General features: G+C 47.3%; 1 protein-coding gene across 2 annotated transcripts in view; it reads right to left on the reverse strand.

The window, feature by feature from the left end:
• The window catches only part of FIBCD1 (fibrinogen C domain containing 1), a 76,101-nt gene extending 62,080 nt beyond the window's left edge, over positions 1-14,021 (reverse strand). Inside the window, exons 1-2 of one of the 2 annotated variants that reach the window (XM_088664754.1) lie at positions 13,838-13,971; positions 12,610-12,705 (exon numbers count right to left, since the gene is read on the reverse strand). In XM_088664754.1, coding sequence (XP_088520880.1) covers positions 12,610-12,681 — 72 coding nt within the window. In that variant the 5' untranslated portion in view covers positions 12,682-12,705; positions 13,838-13,971. Of the gene's footprint in view, positions 1-12,609; positions 12,706-13,837 lie in introns of both variants that reach the window. The other variant, XM_035113053.3, reaches the window with a different exon arrangement.
• Positions 14,022-17,666: the final 3,645 nt, after the last annotated feature.

The following is a 17,666-nucleotide window of genomic DNA, read 5'->3' on the forward strand; positions in this document are numbered from 1 at the left end:
GGAAACTGCAAGAGGGGAGAGTGTCCTTGTGCTCAGATCCTGCTTGCAAATTTCCCTTTAAGGCATTTGGTTGGCCACTGTGTGAACAGGATGCTGGACTAGATGGGCCACTGGCCTGATCCAGCAGGGTTGTCCTTATGCCCTTACTCTGTTACCACAATGTGTGGATGATGGCTGATTGTGAACCATAGCTTTGAAATGACATTTGACAAAATCACAGAGGATAAGGCTATCCATGGTTATTAGTTAGGATGATCACCTGCTACCTCCTGGATCATAAGAATATAACTTAAGAAGAGCAATCAAGCTTTGCCTGCTATCAGGTTCCAAGTCAACCCAGTCTCCACCACTTGAGGCAGAAACATCTCCAAGGCTCCATCTCCTGTCAGTAAAAAAAGCAAAACCCTCTAGGCTTGACTGCATGGCATAACAACATTTCTCAGGGTCCAACTCATGACACAGCAAATCTCACAGGCTCCACTTCATGGCACGGCTCCTGGCTCCATCCCTGGTGCAGCAAATGTTTCTAGGCTCTGCCACTGTTGTGCTAGAAACTACCCCCATTCTGCCTCCTGATCCATTAAGAACTCACCAAGCTCCGCCTTTTGCCCAGTCAAAGCCCATCCTGGCTCCACCTAACTGCTCAAATGTTTTTCAAATCACTGGTGACAACCCTAAGCCACTATGGGTAAACGTTTGCCTTTGAACCACTTCATTTCCACATTTGCTCAGCCACAGAGAGGACTTCAGGAGGGTGCACACTAGTTTAGACCTGACTGTTCAAAAGAGGCCATGATTAAAAGTCCTTTCTGCTTAAAAGAGACATTATTAGCTAGCCTCACCCTTTATGTTAGTCATTTCCAAGCTCTGTGCAAACAGCATTTAAACAATGGAAAGGCAGTGAGCTCAAAGGAGCCAGTCCCAGGGGCGCTTACCTGATGTTCAAAAGAACGGGGGGGGGGGGGAACCCCAAAAGACTCATTCAGTACAGTGGTGGAGATACCTTCATTTGCCTTTGTGCTGTATAGAATGCCCCCCTCTATTCTTGACATGTTCCATTGTTATGCAGCAGACCAGTATTGTTTGTTAATGGTTTTGCTTTGTTCACTCCTGTATACCACGTAAAAACTCAATTTTTTAAAACAGTGCACTAGAGTGGTAGAAATTCAAGTTCTGGACAAACTGTTGCAGAATCTGTATGGATGCTGAAAACCTCAGCAAGTTTTCACAAGAGATGCAAGATTGAAGTCGCCCTCCCTCCTCACCCCAAATGCTAGACAGCAGGTGGCAGAAGTTCCCTGGGTGAGCTCTAAGATGCATGCAGCTGGAGGGAGGCAGAGAGAGGAAGGAGCAGCCAAAATCTGTCCCATGAGACACTCAGAAGGGAGTCGGGGCAGCTGCATAACTGATGCTTTTATCTCACCTGCAGCTGCAGGGAATTATGGCAGGGGGGGAGACAGGGGGGGGAGAGCTGGCACCAGTTTTCATAGGCTCTGGACAACAGAATGCCAGCATAGCTCCTTAGTCCCATTTTGCTGCTAGACATGTAAAAAGATGATAATGGCTTTGAGCATGTACAATATGCTTCCTTCTTACACCACTGCATAACAACCACTGCCCAACCTCCAAACATCGGAAATTTGTCATGGCCCTAAATCCTGAGCAGTATTCCTTGAGCATAGAATCACATAATTGTAGAGTTGGAAGGGACCCTGGGGGTCATCTAGTCCAACCCCTTGCAATGCATGATTCACAGCTAAAGAATCCTTGGCAGATTACCATCCAACTTCTGTTTGAAAACCTCCTCCAAAGGAGTTTGTTCCACTGTCAAACAGCTTCTGCTATCAGAAGGTTCTTCCTAATGTTTAGCTGGAATCGCCTTTCTTTTCTTTTAAGTCTTTTCAAACTGTGAACCAAAGACCAAACCAACACAAAGCTGCCTTAATCTGAGACAGACCGTTCATCCATCTACCTCAGTATCATATTCTACACTGACTATCAGCAGTAGTCCAGGGTCCCAGACAAGGGTCTTTTCCAGCCCTGCCCTGAGACACATGGGGTTGAACATGGGACCTTCTGAATGTGCATCAAAACTTCTACCACTGAGAGGCTGCAAACCAGAACAGCTAATGTCTGCCAGAACAGTAGGAAGCAGTAATCCTTCTGAATACCAGTTGCTGGGAGAAGGCTCTTGTGCCCAGGCTCAGCTTGCAGGCTTTCCATAAGCATCCAAGTGGCCACAGTGAGAACATGAGGCTGGACTAGATGGGGCAGTGGCCTGATCCAGCAGGTTCTTCTTATGTTGTGATGAAGAAGAGAATAGAAATCTAATAGCTGTCACAGATTTAGCCATAAGGTTGTCTTAAATATTTGAATATCCTTTTGTCATCTCTCCCTGGACACTTAATCTTCTTTTCTGTAAGCTAAACACCCTCTTGCTCTTTCAGCCCATCCTCTTGGATTTGTCTTCCCAAGTCCCTTTATCGTCTTCCATACACTAATCTGAAATCCCGTCCCAATTGATCAACATCTGAGGATCACCAGGACTGAACTTGCTTCTCTGAATCACAGGTGGTCCCAGGGGGGAGGAATTGAGGGGAGAAGCCCGGACACTTTCTTCCCCCAGCCAGTACTTCACGCATGCACACACACCATTGCTGGACCCTCCTGGTTATTTGAAGGCACTTTTCACATCATTAGAACACTTTTATTGCCATTGATTGATACATCCTAAGGACTCCTGAGCATGCTTATTTGAAAGTTAACTCCATCAAAAATCAATAGGGCTTAACTTCAGAGAGAAAATATATTTTGGGGTGGGAGCGTCCATGCGAAATATATATACCATTACTTCTCTTTTGGAAATCTAACATGAACAGTGGAGGCTGGTCCATGAAAGCAAGTGTGGTACTGCCCAATCAATATCAGTCTCCCCCACCCACCCCGCACAGCTTCCTGCCCTCCTATGACCTGGTAGGGAGAAGTCCTGGATTCATCTGCTGTTGCTCCTCCTGGCTCCCGCCTCACCAGTGCCAAAGAGTCAGAGCCACGATGGATTGGTTGGCTCTGCTTGTCATTGGCCCTTGCTACACCTTTCATTGGCTCTGGTGCCACCTATTGTTGGCTTCATGGCTATCTACCATCAGTGGTGGAGCTTCAAGCTCCGGCGGGGTGGGGGCGGAGAGCAGGTGGGGTCGTGACTGGCACGCGTCCCAGGGGGTGTGGTGTGTGTCTGGGGCATGGCGCACTGCCTATGGGGGCATGGCGCCCAGCATGGGGGGCAGCCACGATGGCACCCCATTGGGATTGTGCCGCCGGTGGCGGTGCGCTGCCCCCGCACCCCTGTTCCTCCACCAGTGTCTACCATGCCAGTCCCAAAAGATGCCAACCATCACTGCTACGAGCACATTCTCCCCAAAGCAATAGCCATTAGCTGTTTCAAGTATGAGCTGTTGCTGTTGTAGTAGTTATTATTACAGTATTAATTTACAGTATTAATAACTTTCCTATACCACCATCTCCAGGCAATTTATGCATAACAGTTTTTTGTTTTTTTTTAAATACAGCAAATACATTTAAAACAAGACTGAAACCCTAACAAGTGGACACTCATGGCAAAGACTCATTTATCCAACTGGGAAAACCCATCTCTGGTTGTTTCCAGATAGTGCAGAAGGTGGGCACCTCTGTCTCTCAAAGAGGAATGCTGTTCCACAGAACAGGGGCAGCCACACGGAAGGCCCTGCTGTGAATAACGTCAGAGCAGGGTACTGAGATCTTCTCAGAGAAACTTTCCCACAATATGCACAGATCTACTGGGTGTATAAGGAATAAGCTGGTCTCTCAAGTAACCTGCTCCTAAACTGTACAGGGACTTACAGATTATTACCAAAACTTTGAACTTGGCGCGGTAGCAGATCGACAGCCTGTGCAAATCAAGTAGGGTGTTATATGCTGGTGGTAACTTACCCTCACAAGCAACCTAGGTGTCATGTTCTGCACCAACTGTAAGCCTCTGGGCCAACCCCAAGGCTAACCCTCCCAAGAGTACATTGCAGTAATCCAACCATAAGGAAGAGTGCAGAGTCCAGTTGCAGAATTCAAGCTTTGTATATAAAAAGTCCCCAGGTTTGGTCTCTGGAATCTCCAGTTTTAAAACCAGAGTTGCAGTTAATGGGTGAGTAAGGGGAAAGTCTCCCTTTGCTTGAGCCCCCAGAGAGCTGTTCACAGTCAGTCAATACTGAACTAAATGCTGAATAAAACAGGATTATGCAGCTAGGCTGCAGCTCAGTGGCAGAGCACATGCTTTGCATGCAGAATGTCCCAGATCTAATCCCTGGCATCTCAAACTACAAAAGGATATTGGGCAGAAATTGGGACTGGGATCCCTGGAGATCTACATCAGTCAAAGCAGCTAGCAAAGCTAGCCAGTGGTGTGACTTTGTAACAAAGCAGTTTTTATAGGCTGACCATCTCTTCTGACTTCCCAACAAAACTGCCCACGTTCTCAGGTAGACAAGACAGTGCTCAGAACTTAAGGCTGGTTGCTATTTTGCCTGGCTCTTTTAGGCATGCACTTAAGGGCATACATCTGGGGCCTGAAGCAGCGTGGACATCCAATGAAGCTGAATTCTGGAAGACTCAGGACAGACAAAGCAAAGGACTTACTCACACAGCACATAGTTAAAACTATGGAACTTGCTCCCACAGGAGGCAGCAATGGCCACTAACCTGGATGGCTTTAAAAGAGGATATATGGAGGATAAGGCTAATTCATGGAGGATAAGGCTACTAGACACAACGGCTATCTTCTGCCTCCAAGGCAGTAATGATTCTGAATTCCAGTTGCTGGAAACCACAGGAGGTGAGCACTCTTGTGCTCAGGTCCTGCTTGTGGGTTTCCCACAGGTATATGGTTGGTTTCTGTGAGAACAGGATGCTGGACTAGATGAGCCAATGGCCTGATTCAGCAAGACTCGTCCTATGTTCTCCCTCCACTGTCAGAAGCTGTGCGCCTCTGAATACCAGATGCTAGGGAACACATGCTGGGAGAGTCCTGTTGCACATGCCTTCCTTCCTGGAAGGCCGCTATGGGAAGCAGAAAGCTGGACTAGATGGACCATAGGCCTGATCCAGCAGACTCTTATAAGCACACGTGGTCCTTGAGCCCATGGCATTGACATGATCTATAGCATACATTCCTTACCAATATGAAGCAATAACTGTCTTGTTGCAGCCCTTCCAAGGCAAAACATTACAGGGCTTAACCAGATCACTGAGAAAGAAACTGGTGTTGAACCCTGGCTTGCAACTTCATTCTTCTGAATGTGCTGCATGATACTTTTCTGGCACACACACACACACACACACACACACACACACACACACACACAGTTTCATAACTTCCTTTAAAAAAATGGTTGTGTTTCACCTCCTGCTGTGATAACAAGGATTGATCCCCTTCACGGCACTTCTTTCCTGTAATCTAGTCTGAGCCACCACATCTGTTGCCTTCCTAGGGAGGATTTTACACCACACAGCACTTTTAAGTGGGATTGTGGTCTGGTAGGATTAGATCTCATGCTACCAAATCTCAGAGAACCTGGTTGTCTTCCTGACAAGGCATTCACTAACTGAGTCAGCTCTGAAAGACACTTTCAAACATTGGCAAAGGCAGGTTCTACGCCCGCCTTGCAAAAGTACCCTCATCAAATTCAGTACAAACATCTCATTTTGCATGTGTTGAAAAAGAAAAAGGATTACAGACGTTTCCAACAGTCTGAACGGGAGGGATGTTTATAGAACAGGACGAGCTATTGGCATGTGATATCAACAACCCAATTTTCCTCTGCGTGGACCTAAAGCACTTTAGCAAATTTTAAATGAGCACTTCCATGATTCTTTCTTTCATGCCGAAGAATGAGCACATAAGAAATCATCATTTGCATGTCAAAGGATGGCTACAAAAATACTAGGGGCTGCCCCCTGCTCATATTGCTCACCAATCCTGCCTGTGTCCCAACATCCTTGCTTTATTCAAAACTATGCTGTTGTTTAAAATTGCCATTTTAAAACCTGCCTTCTCTTTTGCCTTCTGCCCCAACTTCATGCGAATCCAGGATTCGGATGAGACACTACAAATTCTTCAATGAGGATTTTGTGATGACAAAATGGCCTAAGATTCTGTGACAACCATCTTCATCACGTGGTGCATTGAGACAACTGAGGAAGCTCGTTGTCATCCCTGAACATTCATTCCATTTTCTACTAGAAAGAACCTTATTCAGAGCTAGTCTCAAGGGACACTGAAACACATTTCTCTTTATTCCAGAAGACAAACATGGCTTTTGTATTGATATCAGTTAACATGACATGTCATTTGGCTCTGAAAATTAGGCCAAACTCAGTAGGTCAAACTATGCCTTGTGTTAAAACACTCTGGGATGTATTCAAATAAGTTTTTTTTCCCCAGAACAGACCCATTGAAATTGAAAAATATTAAGTTAGGTCCATTCATTTCAATAGGTTTGCTCTGAGTAAACCTTAATTTTTTTATTTTTTAAAAAAACCTCTATTGTAGTAATAGTATGGCTGGTTTTGTTTTATTTTGCCTATTCATCATACAAAGGAAAAGTATTCATGCAGGGAGGGCTCTGATCCAGAAAACAGCACCTTTGGAGGCAACAATGACCCAATGTGGTGCAATGGTTAGAGTGCAGGACAAAGGCTTGGGAGACCAGGGTTCAAATCTACCACTCAGTAATGAAGATCACTGGGTGAGCTTTGGCCAGAAACTTGCTCATAGCCCAACATTCCTCACAGGGTTGTTGTGATGATTACATGGGGAGATGGAGAAGTATGTAATTGAGCTTCTTGGAGGAAAGGTGGGATAAAATGTAATAAACGAAGCAGGAGGAGGAGGAGAGGGGGAGAGAAAGCCCCCATCTTTCTTGGGAGAGGGGAGAGTACATGGCTGCTTTTCCCTCAAAATAAAAGTGTAGTGATAATGTGTAGATAAGCCCATTGCAAACCATAATGTATTGAAGGGTTAAGTGGCTAGACAAGAGTCCCATTATGAGAAGCCTACAAGCAGGATCTGAATGCAACAACAACTCTTCCCACTTGTGATTCCCAGCAACTGATACTCAGAAGCAGATTGCCTCTGACAGCGGAGGCAGAACACAGGGCAGTTAGCTTTAGTTGGTAAGTGAATAAACTAAAGCATTAGTTGGTTATTTAGGAAAGGTAATACCGGTATTTGAGACTTGAGAGCCTGCAAATATGCCAGTATATATTTTGGAAGCTACATGAGTTTAGTATGTTAACTGCAACAGCAGACCTTACTGTTTACAATTTGACATGCACACACCGCAAACAGGTTCTGCATCCTGTCCTACACCAGGGGTCCCCAAACTAAGGCCTGATGCGGCCCAATCGCCTTCTAAATCCAGCCCGTAGACGGTCCAGGAATCAGCATGTTTTTTACATGAGTAGAATGTGTCCTTTTATTTAAAATGCATCTCTGGGTTTTTTTGTGCAGCATAGAAATTAGTTCATATTTCCCCCCCAAAAAATATAGTCCGGCCTCCCACAAGGTCTGAGGGACAGTGGACCAGCCCCCTGCTGAAAAGGTTTGCTGACCCCTGTCCTACACAAAGGTCCCAACCAGTTAGGGATCACCTATTGAATGCACTCAGAGAGGTGTGAAGCCAGAAAAGAGAGGCCACAGCCCTCCAGATGATGTTGGACTCCCATCAGCCCCAGTCAACAACTGCCAATAGTCAGGGACAATGAGAGTTGAAGTCCAACAATTCATGGAGAGTCACAAGTTCTCCCCCCACTCTCAACACACGTTATATGTAGGGCCTGCTCTGCACAGCTGCAGTCTTTTGCACCCTAAAACTGGAAGTAAATTCTACTGAAATCAGCAGATGGGCTGCTGGTGGGCGGGGGGGGGGGGGACACACGCACACATAAGGAAGGACAGTGAATCTGATGCCTCCGCTAAACATTAGAATGGAAGTCATATTATCAAAATCCTTGGCAGGGAGGATGCAGTACAAGGAGAATCCTTTTGCAAAGAAATTATCCAATTTTGGCTGTTACAAGGTCTGCTGATTTGAGAGATTTGGGGGGGAGAACAGGCAGAGAAACATATTCTAGATGAGAAAGGGTGCTTTATTAAGTCTCATTTGTTTTTGGTAGGGGGCAGGAGCCCGATCCCCCAAAACAGTCCCACAGAGATCTAGCATCCAGTGAGTAGCACGTGTAGCATAAAATGTGGTGTATTCCCCCCCCCCCCCCCGGTCTCACAGGAGGATGGAAGGTTCAGAGAGAACTAGGCTGAGGCAGCAGCAAAGGGTTGTTGGCAGGAACAAAAAAGGGAGTTGCATCTCAGTAGCAAAGCTCTGCATTGAGGATAGAGAGAGGTAAATACAGAAACAAGTCTAAAGTAACATTTGCATCCATTGCTTGTCCTTCTTTCCCCTCTGACTCCCCACATGTCGCTGGAATGTGTGTGTCGTCCCCCCGAAATGAATGTGGCCCTCAGGTTTAAAAAGTTTCCCCAACCCCGAGCATAGATTATTTAACATTACTGTTGCACACTTCTCCAGGCTTTTTTACTTCTACTACTGCAAACTCCTCCTTAAAAGTCTTCATTGTGCCATGCTCCATGCACATTCCCAGCAGCACAGGCAGCGCTCCCTATGCATGTGTTTGTTCTTTAACGATCCTAAACAGCACTTCCTCCAAATTGACCCCAGGGTGCTGTGTAATACTAATAACAATAATCAATTTAAAACAGTGGAATATAAATCTTGTTTAAAATAAGTAAGAACCTTAGAAGGATCCCTGCTCCTGCAGGCCAAAGGGGACCCATGTAGTCGAAGGCAGTAACGCTTCTGAACAGCAGTTGCTGGAAACTGCAGGAGGGGAGAGTTGGTCTCCTGCTCAGGTCCTGCTTGCAGTTTTCCTACCGAAGCATCTGGTTAGTCACTGGGAGGACAGGATGCCAGACTAGATGGGCCATTGGCCTGATCCATCAGGCATTTCTTAAGTTCTTATGGCCAGCCGGATCCCTCCATGACACCCAGAAGCTGGACTTGAAGGCAGCAGCTCTCACTAGTGGTTTGTCTCTGGCATCTAAAGTTGTAGTAGACTGCTTCTGAGCCTGGAGGTTCTGTTCCAGTTGTGTGTTGAAAGTACTGGAGGCTTGCCCATTTGGGTGAAAAGGGCACTGCCCCACCAACCTCCCCCCCCCCCGGCAAAACCCACCTGCCTGACTTCTTACTCGCAAGCAGTCCAGCGGGTGCCCCTGGCTGTCAGCTTCTTCCTCCTTAGTCTCAGTGTTGCCCCTTGTAGAAGGGGTGGGAGACAAAACCAGAATTAGTTGGCTCCACTTCTAATTGGCTCTGGCTCTGACTACAGCTTGGGCTCTCTGTCTTCTGCCTACTATCATCAAGAGCCAGTGGTATAGTGGTTAGAGCACTGGACTAATCCCCACCTGACCATGAAGTTCACTGGAGGACACTGAGCCACTCCCTAACTCTCCTGGCCTAACCATAGAATCATAGAGTTGGAAGAGACCACAAGGGCCATCCAGTCCAACCCCCTGCCAAGCAGGAAACACTATCAAAGCATTCTTGACATATACCTCACAGGGTTGTTGTGGGGATTAAAATGAAGAGTTGGAGAGAACCATGTACATGGAAATGCAGTCAATCAATCAATCAATACCATTTCTTGCAACACCAGAGTGCCTCTGGGCTCATAAGGGAACATGTGAGTTTTCTGTAGGTGCTTTGGGGGTATGCAAGGTGGGGAGTGTCATTCCACCTCTCCCCCCAGCCTGTTTATCCATTTGCCTGTCTTGTGGCTCAGCCTCTGAGTCAGAGAGAAAGAGAGTGACATTCTGTCTGTAAATAAATAAACTAAATAATTCAAGGAGGATTTTGCCAACAGCCAGCAACACAGGTTCCAAGAGGGTCCCTGGGGAAGATTGCGTGTGTGTGTGCAGGAGGGTGAAGCTGGGAGTGAATATGCAGAGCCTGCCATCCTGAAACTCCAGCGAGAGACCTGTGCATGCCCGCCAATCTCGCACAGAGGTAAGGGTTGCCAGGGTGGATGATGGGCTCCCAGCCACCCAACTCCACAGTGTTTCGGAGAGAGCACCTGTTCCAAAGACTGCTGCTAGCCATGCACCTGCGTCCTACCCCCCCCAACTATCCTGGCAGCAGTGGATGACCGGATGCCACTCAACCTGGGAGCATAGGGAAGGGGGTGACAGTTTGAAGAGGACAGCCCAGAGCTCAGCAGCAGAACATCTGGTTTGCGTGCAGAAGGTCCCAGGTTCAATCCCCATGGGAACCTCCAGGTGGGGCTGGGAAAGACTCCCTGCCTGAAAGCTCTGGAGAGCAGCTGTCAGTCAGTGCAGACAATCTTGGGCTAGATGGACCCATGTCTGACTTGTGCTAAGTTCTTTTTTTATAAAAAAAAAACCAGTCTTTTCTTCAGAGCCACAAGGTCTGTGATCTTATAACTGTAGAGTTGGAAGGGACCCTGAGGATCATCTAGTACAACCCCCTGCAATGCAGGATCTTGCTTTATTTTTAGGGGAAGAGCCATAGCATCTTGCCTTGCATGCAGAAGGTCCCAGGTTCAGTCTCCAGGCAGGAGTTGGAGACACACCCTTTGCGCCTGAAACCCTGTAGGGCTACTGCCAATCTCGCAGTAGACAATTGTAGACAATCCTGGAACTAGATGGACCAATGGTCTGGCTCTGAACAAGACAGCTTCCTTTGTTCACAAAGAGCATCCATAGCTCAGTTTTAGATCTGTCTTGGAAACAAATGTCCCAGCTCAATCCCTGGCACGGGCTGGGAAACTCTCCCTGCTTGAAACCCCTGGAGACCTGCCACTGGTCAGTATAGACAGCACTGAGCTTGATGGACCAAATGGCTTGACCTAATAGAAACCACTTTCCTATGTTCCTGTTGAAATCAGCCTTTAAATCAGGAGCCTAAGGCCTGGAGCATTATTTCATTTGATGGGATGGGCTGATGTGTAGTGGTAGGACACCTCCTTCTGCATGCAGAAGGCTCCAAGTTCAAGCCTCAGCACCTCCAGGTATGGCTGGAAATGCCCACTGCCCTGAAATCCTGGGGAACTGCTGCCATTCTGTGTAGACAGTACTGATGGTAGATGGAACCAATGGTCTGACAGCTACCTATGTTCCTGTATAATTGTATTTAAAACTATAAGGACTAGAATCTTTACTTTTAGGGGAAGGGGCTTAGCTCAGTTGTAGACTACCTGCTCTGCAGATGAAAGATCTCAGGTTCAATCCCCAGCATCTCCAGGTAGGGCTGGGGGAAGACTCTGTGAGAGCAGCTGCCCATCAATACAGCAGATGAACTCAGTATAAGGCAGTTTATTGTGATTTTGTTACTGGCAAGGGCTGTAGCTCAGTAGCACAGCATCTCCTCTGCATGCAGAAGTACCAGGTTCAATCCACAGCATCTTCAGGTAGGGCTGTCTGAGATCCCTAGAGAGCGGCAGATCCTGAGCTAACTGGACCAGTGGTCTGTCTCAGTATAAAACACCTTCCTATATCTCTATTTAATTCAGCTCTTGATTCAGAATTATGAGGACTAGCATCTTGCTTTGCTTTTCAGGGAAAGGTCACAGCTCAGTGGTAAAGCAACTGCTTTGCATGCAGAAGTTTCCATCCCTGGCGTCTCCAGGTTGAATTGGGTAAGACTCCCTGCCTGAAGTCCTGGAGAGCTGCTGCCCGTCAGTGTGGACAGTACTGAGCTAGATAGACCAATGATCTGACTCAGTATAAAGCATCCCCTTATGTCCATACTGAATCCCAGAGACTAGGATATTCCAGAGACTAGGATCCTATTTGTATTTTTAATGAACGGGTCTTGCTTGGTGATAGTCCCAAGTTTGATCCCAGGTTTGATCCCTGGCATCTCCAGGTAGGGCTGGGAGAGGCTCCCCATCTAAAACCCATGGAGAGCTGGTCCTGAGCTAGTAGATCGGCCAGTGAGTTGACTGGCAGCTGAGAGGTAAACCACCTCACATGGCTGAATGGGCAAAAGTGTACCATCTGTGTGTACCCAAATACTTCTACACCTTTTTAATTTTGTGCAAAGATACTGCAGTCACATTGCAGGACTGGGCATGGGAAGGGGAGAGGAGCATCAACAGGAGGATAAAAAAAGTTTTGGGGTTTTCTAAGAAAAGAGAGAAAGCAGTGCATCCTGTATCCTGTCCGATCCAAAGCCTCCATCCTTTTAATCTAGAGTGACTCTGGATGAAGATGGTTGCATCCCCAAGTGCAGAGGAATATTAATATAGCCTGTGTATTGTTGGGAAGGGGTCAGATCCTCTTATTTAGCTCCATATTAACCACTTGATTGTAAGTTTAAATTAAACATCCAATTGTGCCCCCCTCCGATTTCCTTTTGTACATCTCTCTTTCTCCAACAATACCAGTTCCTCTCTCCTTCACTCAGGGTTTATTCTCCCACCCCCGTTCTTCTATTCCTTGCCTCTCTTAGACCACCATCCTCACTAAAAGAAAAATTTAAAAATGCTTACCTGGGATTTCTCCTGCGGACCGTCTTCCAGCTGAGAGGCTCCCCCCACGTTTTTCCATCGATCGTTGACCATCTTCTGGATAGGGTGATGAAAAGACTGGTGGAGATAAAACACAGATCCCACAAACGCAAGTGAGGGTCGCCCCGGCGATGCAGCAGCTCCAAAGTGGTACCCAAGGGGGTGTGATGGAGAGAGTCTCTCTCCCACCCCCACCCCCACCCCGCCCACCAAAAAGAGTTCCAAACGAGAAGCAGGAAGAAGATAGGCAAAGGGTTGCTTCCCAAGCGCTGGGAAGAGAAAAGGGCTGGATAGGAAAACACACAGAGCAATTTTGCCTCCTGGTGGGGTCTTGAGGTTCCTTCCTCTAGCTTAGCAGATCCTTTTACCTGCGCTCGCTCTTCCTCCCTCCCTCCCTCTCTGCCAGGATCTCTAAGATTTGGAGCGGGGATGGGGAGGGACCTGCCGCATCTGCAAGAAACTGAGGGGGAATCTCTCTCTCTGCGTTTTCAGGCACTCCCCTCTTCTCTCTCTTTTTGGCTAGACAAAACAAGCCCACTTTTGCAGGAAGGATGTGCGTGCGTGGCGGAGGGGGGGGGAGTAATGAAGGGCCGCTTGAGGGAGGAAAGGAAGGAAGGAAGGAAGGAAGGGGAGGCGATGGTGATGACCCACCTAAAGAAAACTTCCCCTCTTGGGAATGCTGATGGTGGGCAGGGGGCGCGCGCGCGCGTATGTTGAGGGGTGGTAGCGGGTACTGAAGCTGTCTGGCCGAAGCTCGCGGCACTTCTGCCACTTAGGGAAAGCCGAGGCAAGCAGCACGGCGGGATGAGGAGTGGGGGTGCTGAGACGCTAGGTTCCTCCGCGCGCGCGTCAGGAGTTTCTTGCGCGTGTGAACTTGGAGACGCGTAGCGAGGCAATCGCCTCCCGCACCTCCACGCGTTAAGCTACGATACTACGGTACTGCCGGTACTAGCAGTATAGTATTGAATAGCTTAGTGCTATTACTAGTATAAATACTAGTATTGCTATTACTAATACTATCGATATCACGGATGCTACTATTACTACGAATACTACTGAAAGTAATGTTGATACTACTAATGATAATAACGCAGCAGGCTCTATTCCTTCTCTCCCGAGGGGAACCAGCACTCCCAGAAGATGGAAACATACACACACTCGTTTACATACAGGATGGGAGGCGTTCACACACACATAAACAAGTACACACCAGAAAGTTGTTAATGAAAACGTGTCCTATCTTCTAACCGCTCCTCAGTCGCAACTCTTTTTTTCTCCCCTTTACCCACCGCTCTGCAACCTGCTTGGCTTCGGGCTGCGTTCACACGCGCAGCTTCCTTCCTTCCGCACCTGAACAGGGCGCCCTCAAGCGACGCCTGCTGCGCGGGAAAAGGGCGGGGTTGGGTAGGCAGGAACCTTTCCCCCGTCCTGTCCCACCACACCACACCACACGGTTACAGGGGGTGCCAACTTGAATAAAATATTGTGGGGGCCCAGGTAAGCCCTGCCCTGCATAATCGATCACAAGATACAGTGAACACACACTATTTGAATGGGAATGTCCATCAACTTTGTGGGGGGTCCGGCTGCCTCAAATATTTTATTGCGGGGCGAAGCCCCCCCCCCCACGGCCCCTAGGAGTTGGCTTCTGTGCACGGTTACATTTTTCCTGGCCCCTCTAACCGCCAGGCTTCACGAGGGAGCTGCTTCAATAGCACGCTGGTTGAGGGCATAAAACAGCCAGTAAGGTGAAGCGTTTCACATGCCGGCTCCGCTGCGCTACGAGGCTTTGGACAGCCAATTGTGGGCCGGCAGAACGCCTCCCTCCACGGAATCTCCAGGCAGGGTGCATTCTGTAACCCTGGGGAGCCGCTGCCAGTCAGTGTAAACTATTCTGAGCCAGGTGGGTAAGAGGGCAGACAGTATGAGGCAGATTCCTATGTTCCACTGAGAAACAATGTACATTAGCAGCTAAAGAGGGTGGGTAGGCTGCTAGAGGACCATTAAATCCAGGGTCTAAAATTACCTAACTGCACCACTGATTTAAGTTATAACTAATCTACATTATGTGAGTGAATTGGCCATTTGAGAGGAAAAAGAATTAAGCTTGCCTGGGTATTCTCTCTCTCTCTCTCTCTCTCTCTCTCTCTCTCTCTCTCACACACACACACACACACACACACTTCAGAAATCTGTTTAATTTTCTTCCTTCAAAGAACTCAGTGTCTATGGTTCTTCTCATCCCACTCACCCATTTCATTCTCACAACAACCCGCCAAGGTAGGGCAGGTTAAAAATGAGTGGCTGCCCACTGCAGTAGTTAGAGGGTTGGGCTGGAACCTGGGAAACTAGGGTTCAAATTCCCCACTCGGCCATGAAGCTCACTGTGTGACCTTGGGCCAGGCACTGGCTCTCAGCCTAACCTACCTCACAGGGTTGTTGTGGGGATTAACTGAGGGAAGGTGGGCAGACAACATACACCACCTTGAACTCCTTGAAGAAAAAGGTGGGATAGAAATGCAATACAGTGGAACCTCGGTTTATGAACACCTCGGTTTATGAATTTTCGGTTTACGAACGCCGCGGACCCATCTGGAACGGATTAATTCACTTTCCATTACTTTTAATGGGAAAGCTCGCTTCAGTTTATGAACGCTTCAGTTTATGAACAGACTTCCGGAACCAATTACACCCATGTTTCAGTTTATGAACGCTTCAGTTTAAGTACTTCACGGACCCATCTGGAACGGATTAATCCACTTTCCAATACTTTCAATGGGAAAGTTCGCTTCAGTTTATGAACGGTTACTCCGCGGACCGCCTGGAACGGATTAATCCACTTTCCATTACTTTCAATGGGAAAGTTCGCTTCAGTTTATGAACGCTTCAGTTTATGAACAGACTTCCGGAACCAATTACACCCATGCTTCGGGTTAAGTACGCTTCAGGTTGAGTACTCCACGGACCCGTCTGGAACGGATTAATCCACTTTCCATTACTTTCAATGGGAAAGTTCGCTTCAGTTTATGAACGCTTCAGTTTATGAACAGACTTCCGGAACCAATTGTGTTCATAAACCGAGGTACCACTGTAAATGAAATGAATGAACGTCCCCTCACAAGTGCTATTCAGAGGTAGATTGCTCCTGCACATGGAGGTTCCGCAACCCCTGATGTGGCCCATGAGAACCCAAGAGCCTCATTCAATCCACCTTGGCCCAGGGCACTGTTTTTCACAGTGGCCAATCAGATGTGTTTTGGGAAGTTTGCAAGCAAGGCATGGAGGCAACACAAGCTTCCCTGGGGTTCCCCCCCCCCCAGTACCTGGTAGACTGCCCCTGGACCTAGAGTTTCATTTTACTGTAACCACTGCAGAGCTGCATGCGCATTGCACAGGATAGGGTGAGATTTTAATTATTTAAGATAATAATAGTGGAAAGGTTAGTTGTTGAGGGACAAGCTCTCTCTGAGGGGCATTTTCTGCCATTAATTATTGTCTCATTGAGGAAAACTCAAATTTCTGCAGGACCAGCTTGAAAACTGCTGCCCTAGAAAGACGAAAAGAAAGATTTATGTGTGTAGCTTCTGGGTGTGATTTCCATTAGAAAAATGCATATTCCTGAACTGCCAGAACATGTCAAGAAATTGCCACTTAATCAACTTGCATTAGCCACTTAATCAACTTGAACTACTTCCATTAATCTGAGGGTCTCCTCCAGCAATACTAAAGTAAGGAAGGTATTCTTCATGTAAAATATTTTTATAACACTTTTTATTCAAATAATACATCCCCCCAAAAAAACTCAGTATAAAAAGAACAACAATAAATATAATCCTGCAACCTATATACCTACTGTAAATCATGCAAACATGCCTATTTTCTCTTGTTTTGCATGATCTTTTTTTAAAAACACACATGCCATATTTTGCATAATATGGCACAGGCTTCCTCAACCTCGGCCCTCCAGATGTTTTGAGACTTCAATTCCCATCATCCCTGACCACTGGTCCTGCTAGCTAGGGATCATGGGAATTGGAGTCTCAAAACATCTGGAGGGCCAAGGTTGACGAAGCCTGATCTAGCATGTTTTCGCTGGCCATAGGGAATGACAAAGTAATACGTTTAGTGTGGAGAACCTATGGACTTACAAATGTTGCTGAATGATAACTCCCGTCATCTCTGGTCATTGGCCATACTTGCTGGGGCTGATGGGAATTGTAGTCCAGCAGCAACAGGAGGGCCAATGGCTCTCCATTCCTGCTACATTTGAGTAGGATTGTCTCTCCACCACCACCCTGCAACCACTGAGAAAAACTTGCCTCAGCCACTCAAACTGCTTTTGTGATGACTCTAAGCATTGCCTTTGCATTTCTTGCACCTACCGGTACAAGGACTAGAAACTTGGTGCTGGTTTTGTTCAAAAAGCCAGGAAGCTGAATTCTGAGGCTAATGCAACATTTTGTGCTTTCGCAGTACTTCTGCAGAGCTGCAGCATGTCCTGACTATTCATGGCAGGTACATTTTGGCTACTGCACCACTTACTCATGGGCTCACTTGTTCGTTTTTCTTCCTAATGCAATGGGGTGAGGATAAAAGAATGCGTTCCAATCTCAGCCTTGGCAGGCAGGTATGAGTTTCTTAATTGGCAGCAGATTTCAGCACTGTCAATCAAGTTAAGCTTCCTGCTCCATCTGACCAGAACCTGTTTTCTTTCCCACCTGCATTCCCTGACCCCTCCCCCAAAGGGGAAAAAAAGCAATCTGATTCTGCTAGGATTTGACACTCTGTACAGTATAGATGGCTGCAGATTGGCGGCGGCGGCGGAGGGTGGTGGTCGTGTTTTCTCCATGCAGAGCTCAGCAAACTCCAGAAAAAAGTGTATTTGGCAAAGGACTCCCCCAACTAAACTGAGGTAGCAAAAGAAAGCTCCTTCTCTGAATAAAGGAGCCTTGGCAGAAGGGCTGGCCCGACCATGAGACACGATGGAGTAGTCTCCTCGGGTGGAGATCTAGCCTCTAAGGCACATGCTGCTTGCTGCT

This window comes from Zootoca vivipara, chromosome Z2 (genome assembly GCF_965207765.1).
Source record: "Zootoca vivipara chromosome Z2, rZooViv2.hap1.1, whole genome shotgun sequence".
Lineage (NCBI taxonomy): Eukaryota > Metazoa > Chordata > Lepidosauria > Squamata > Lacertidae > Zootoca > Zootoca vivipara.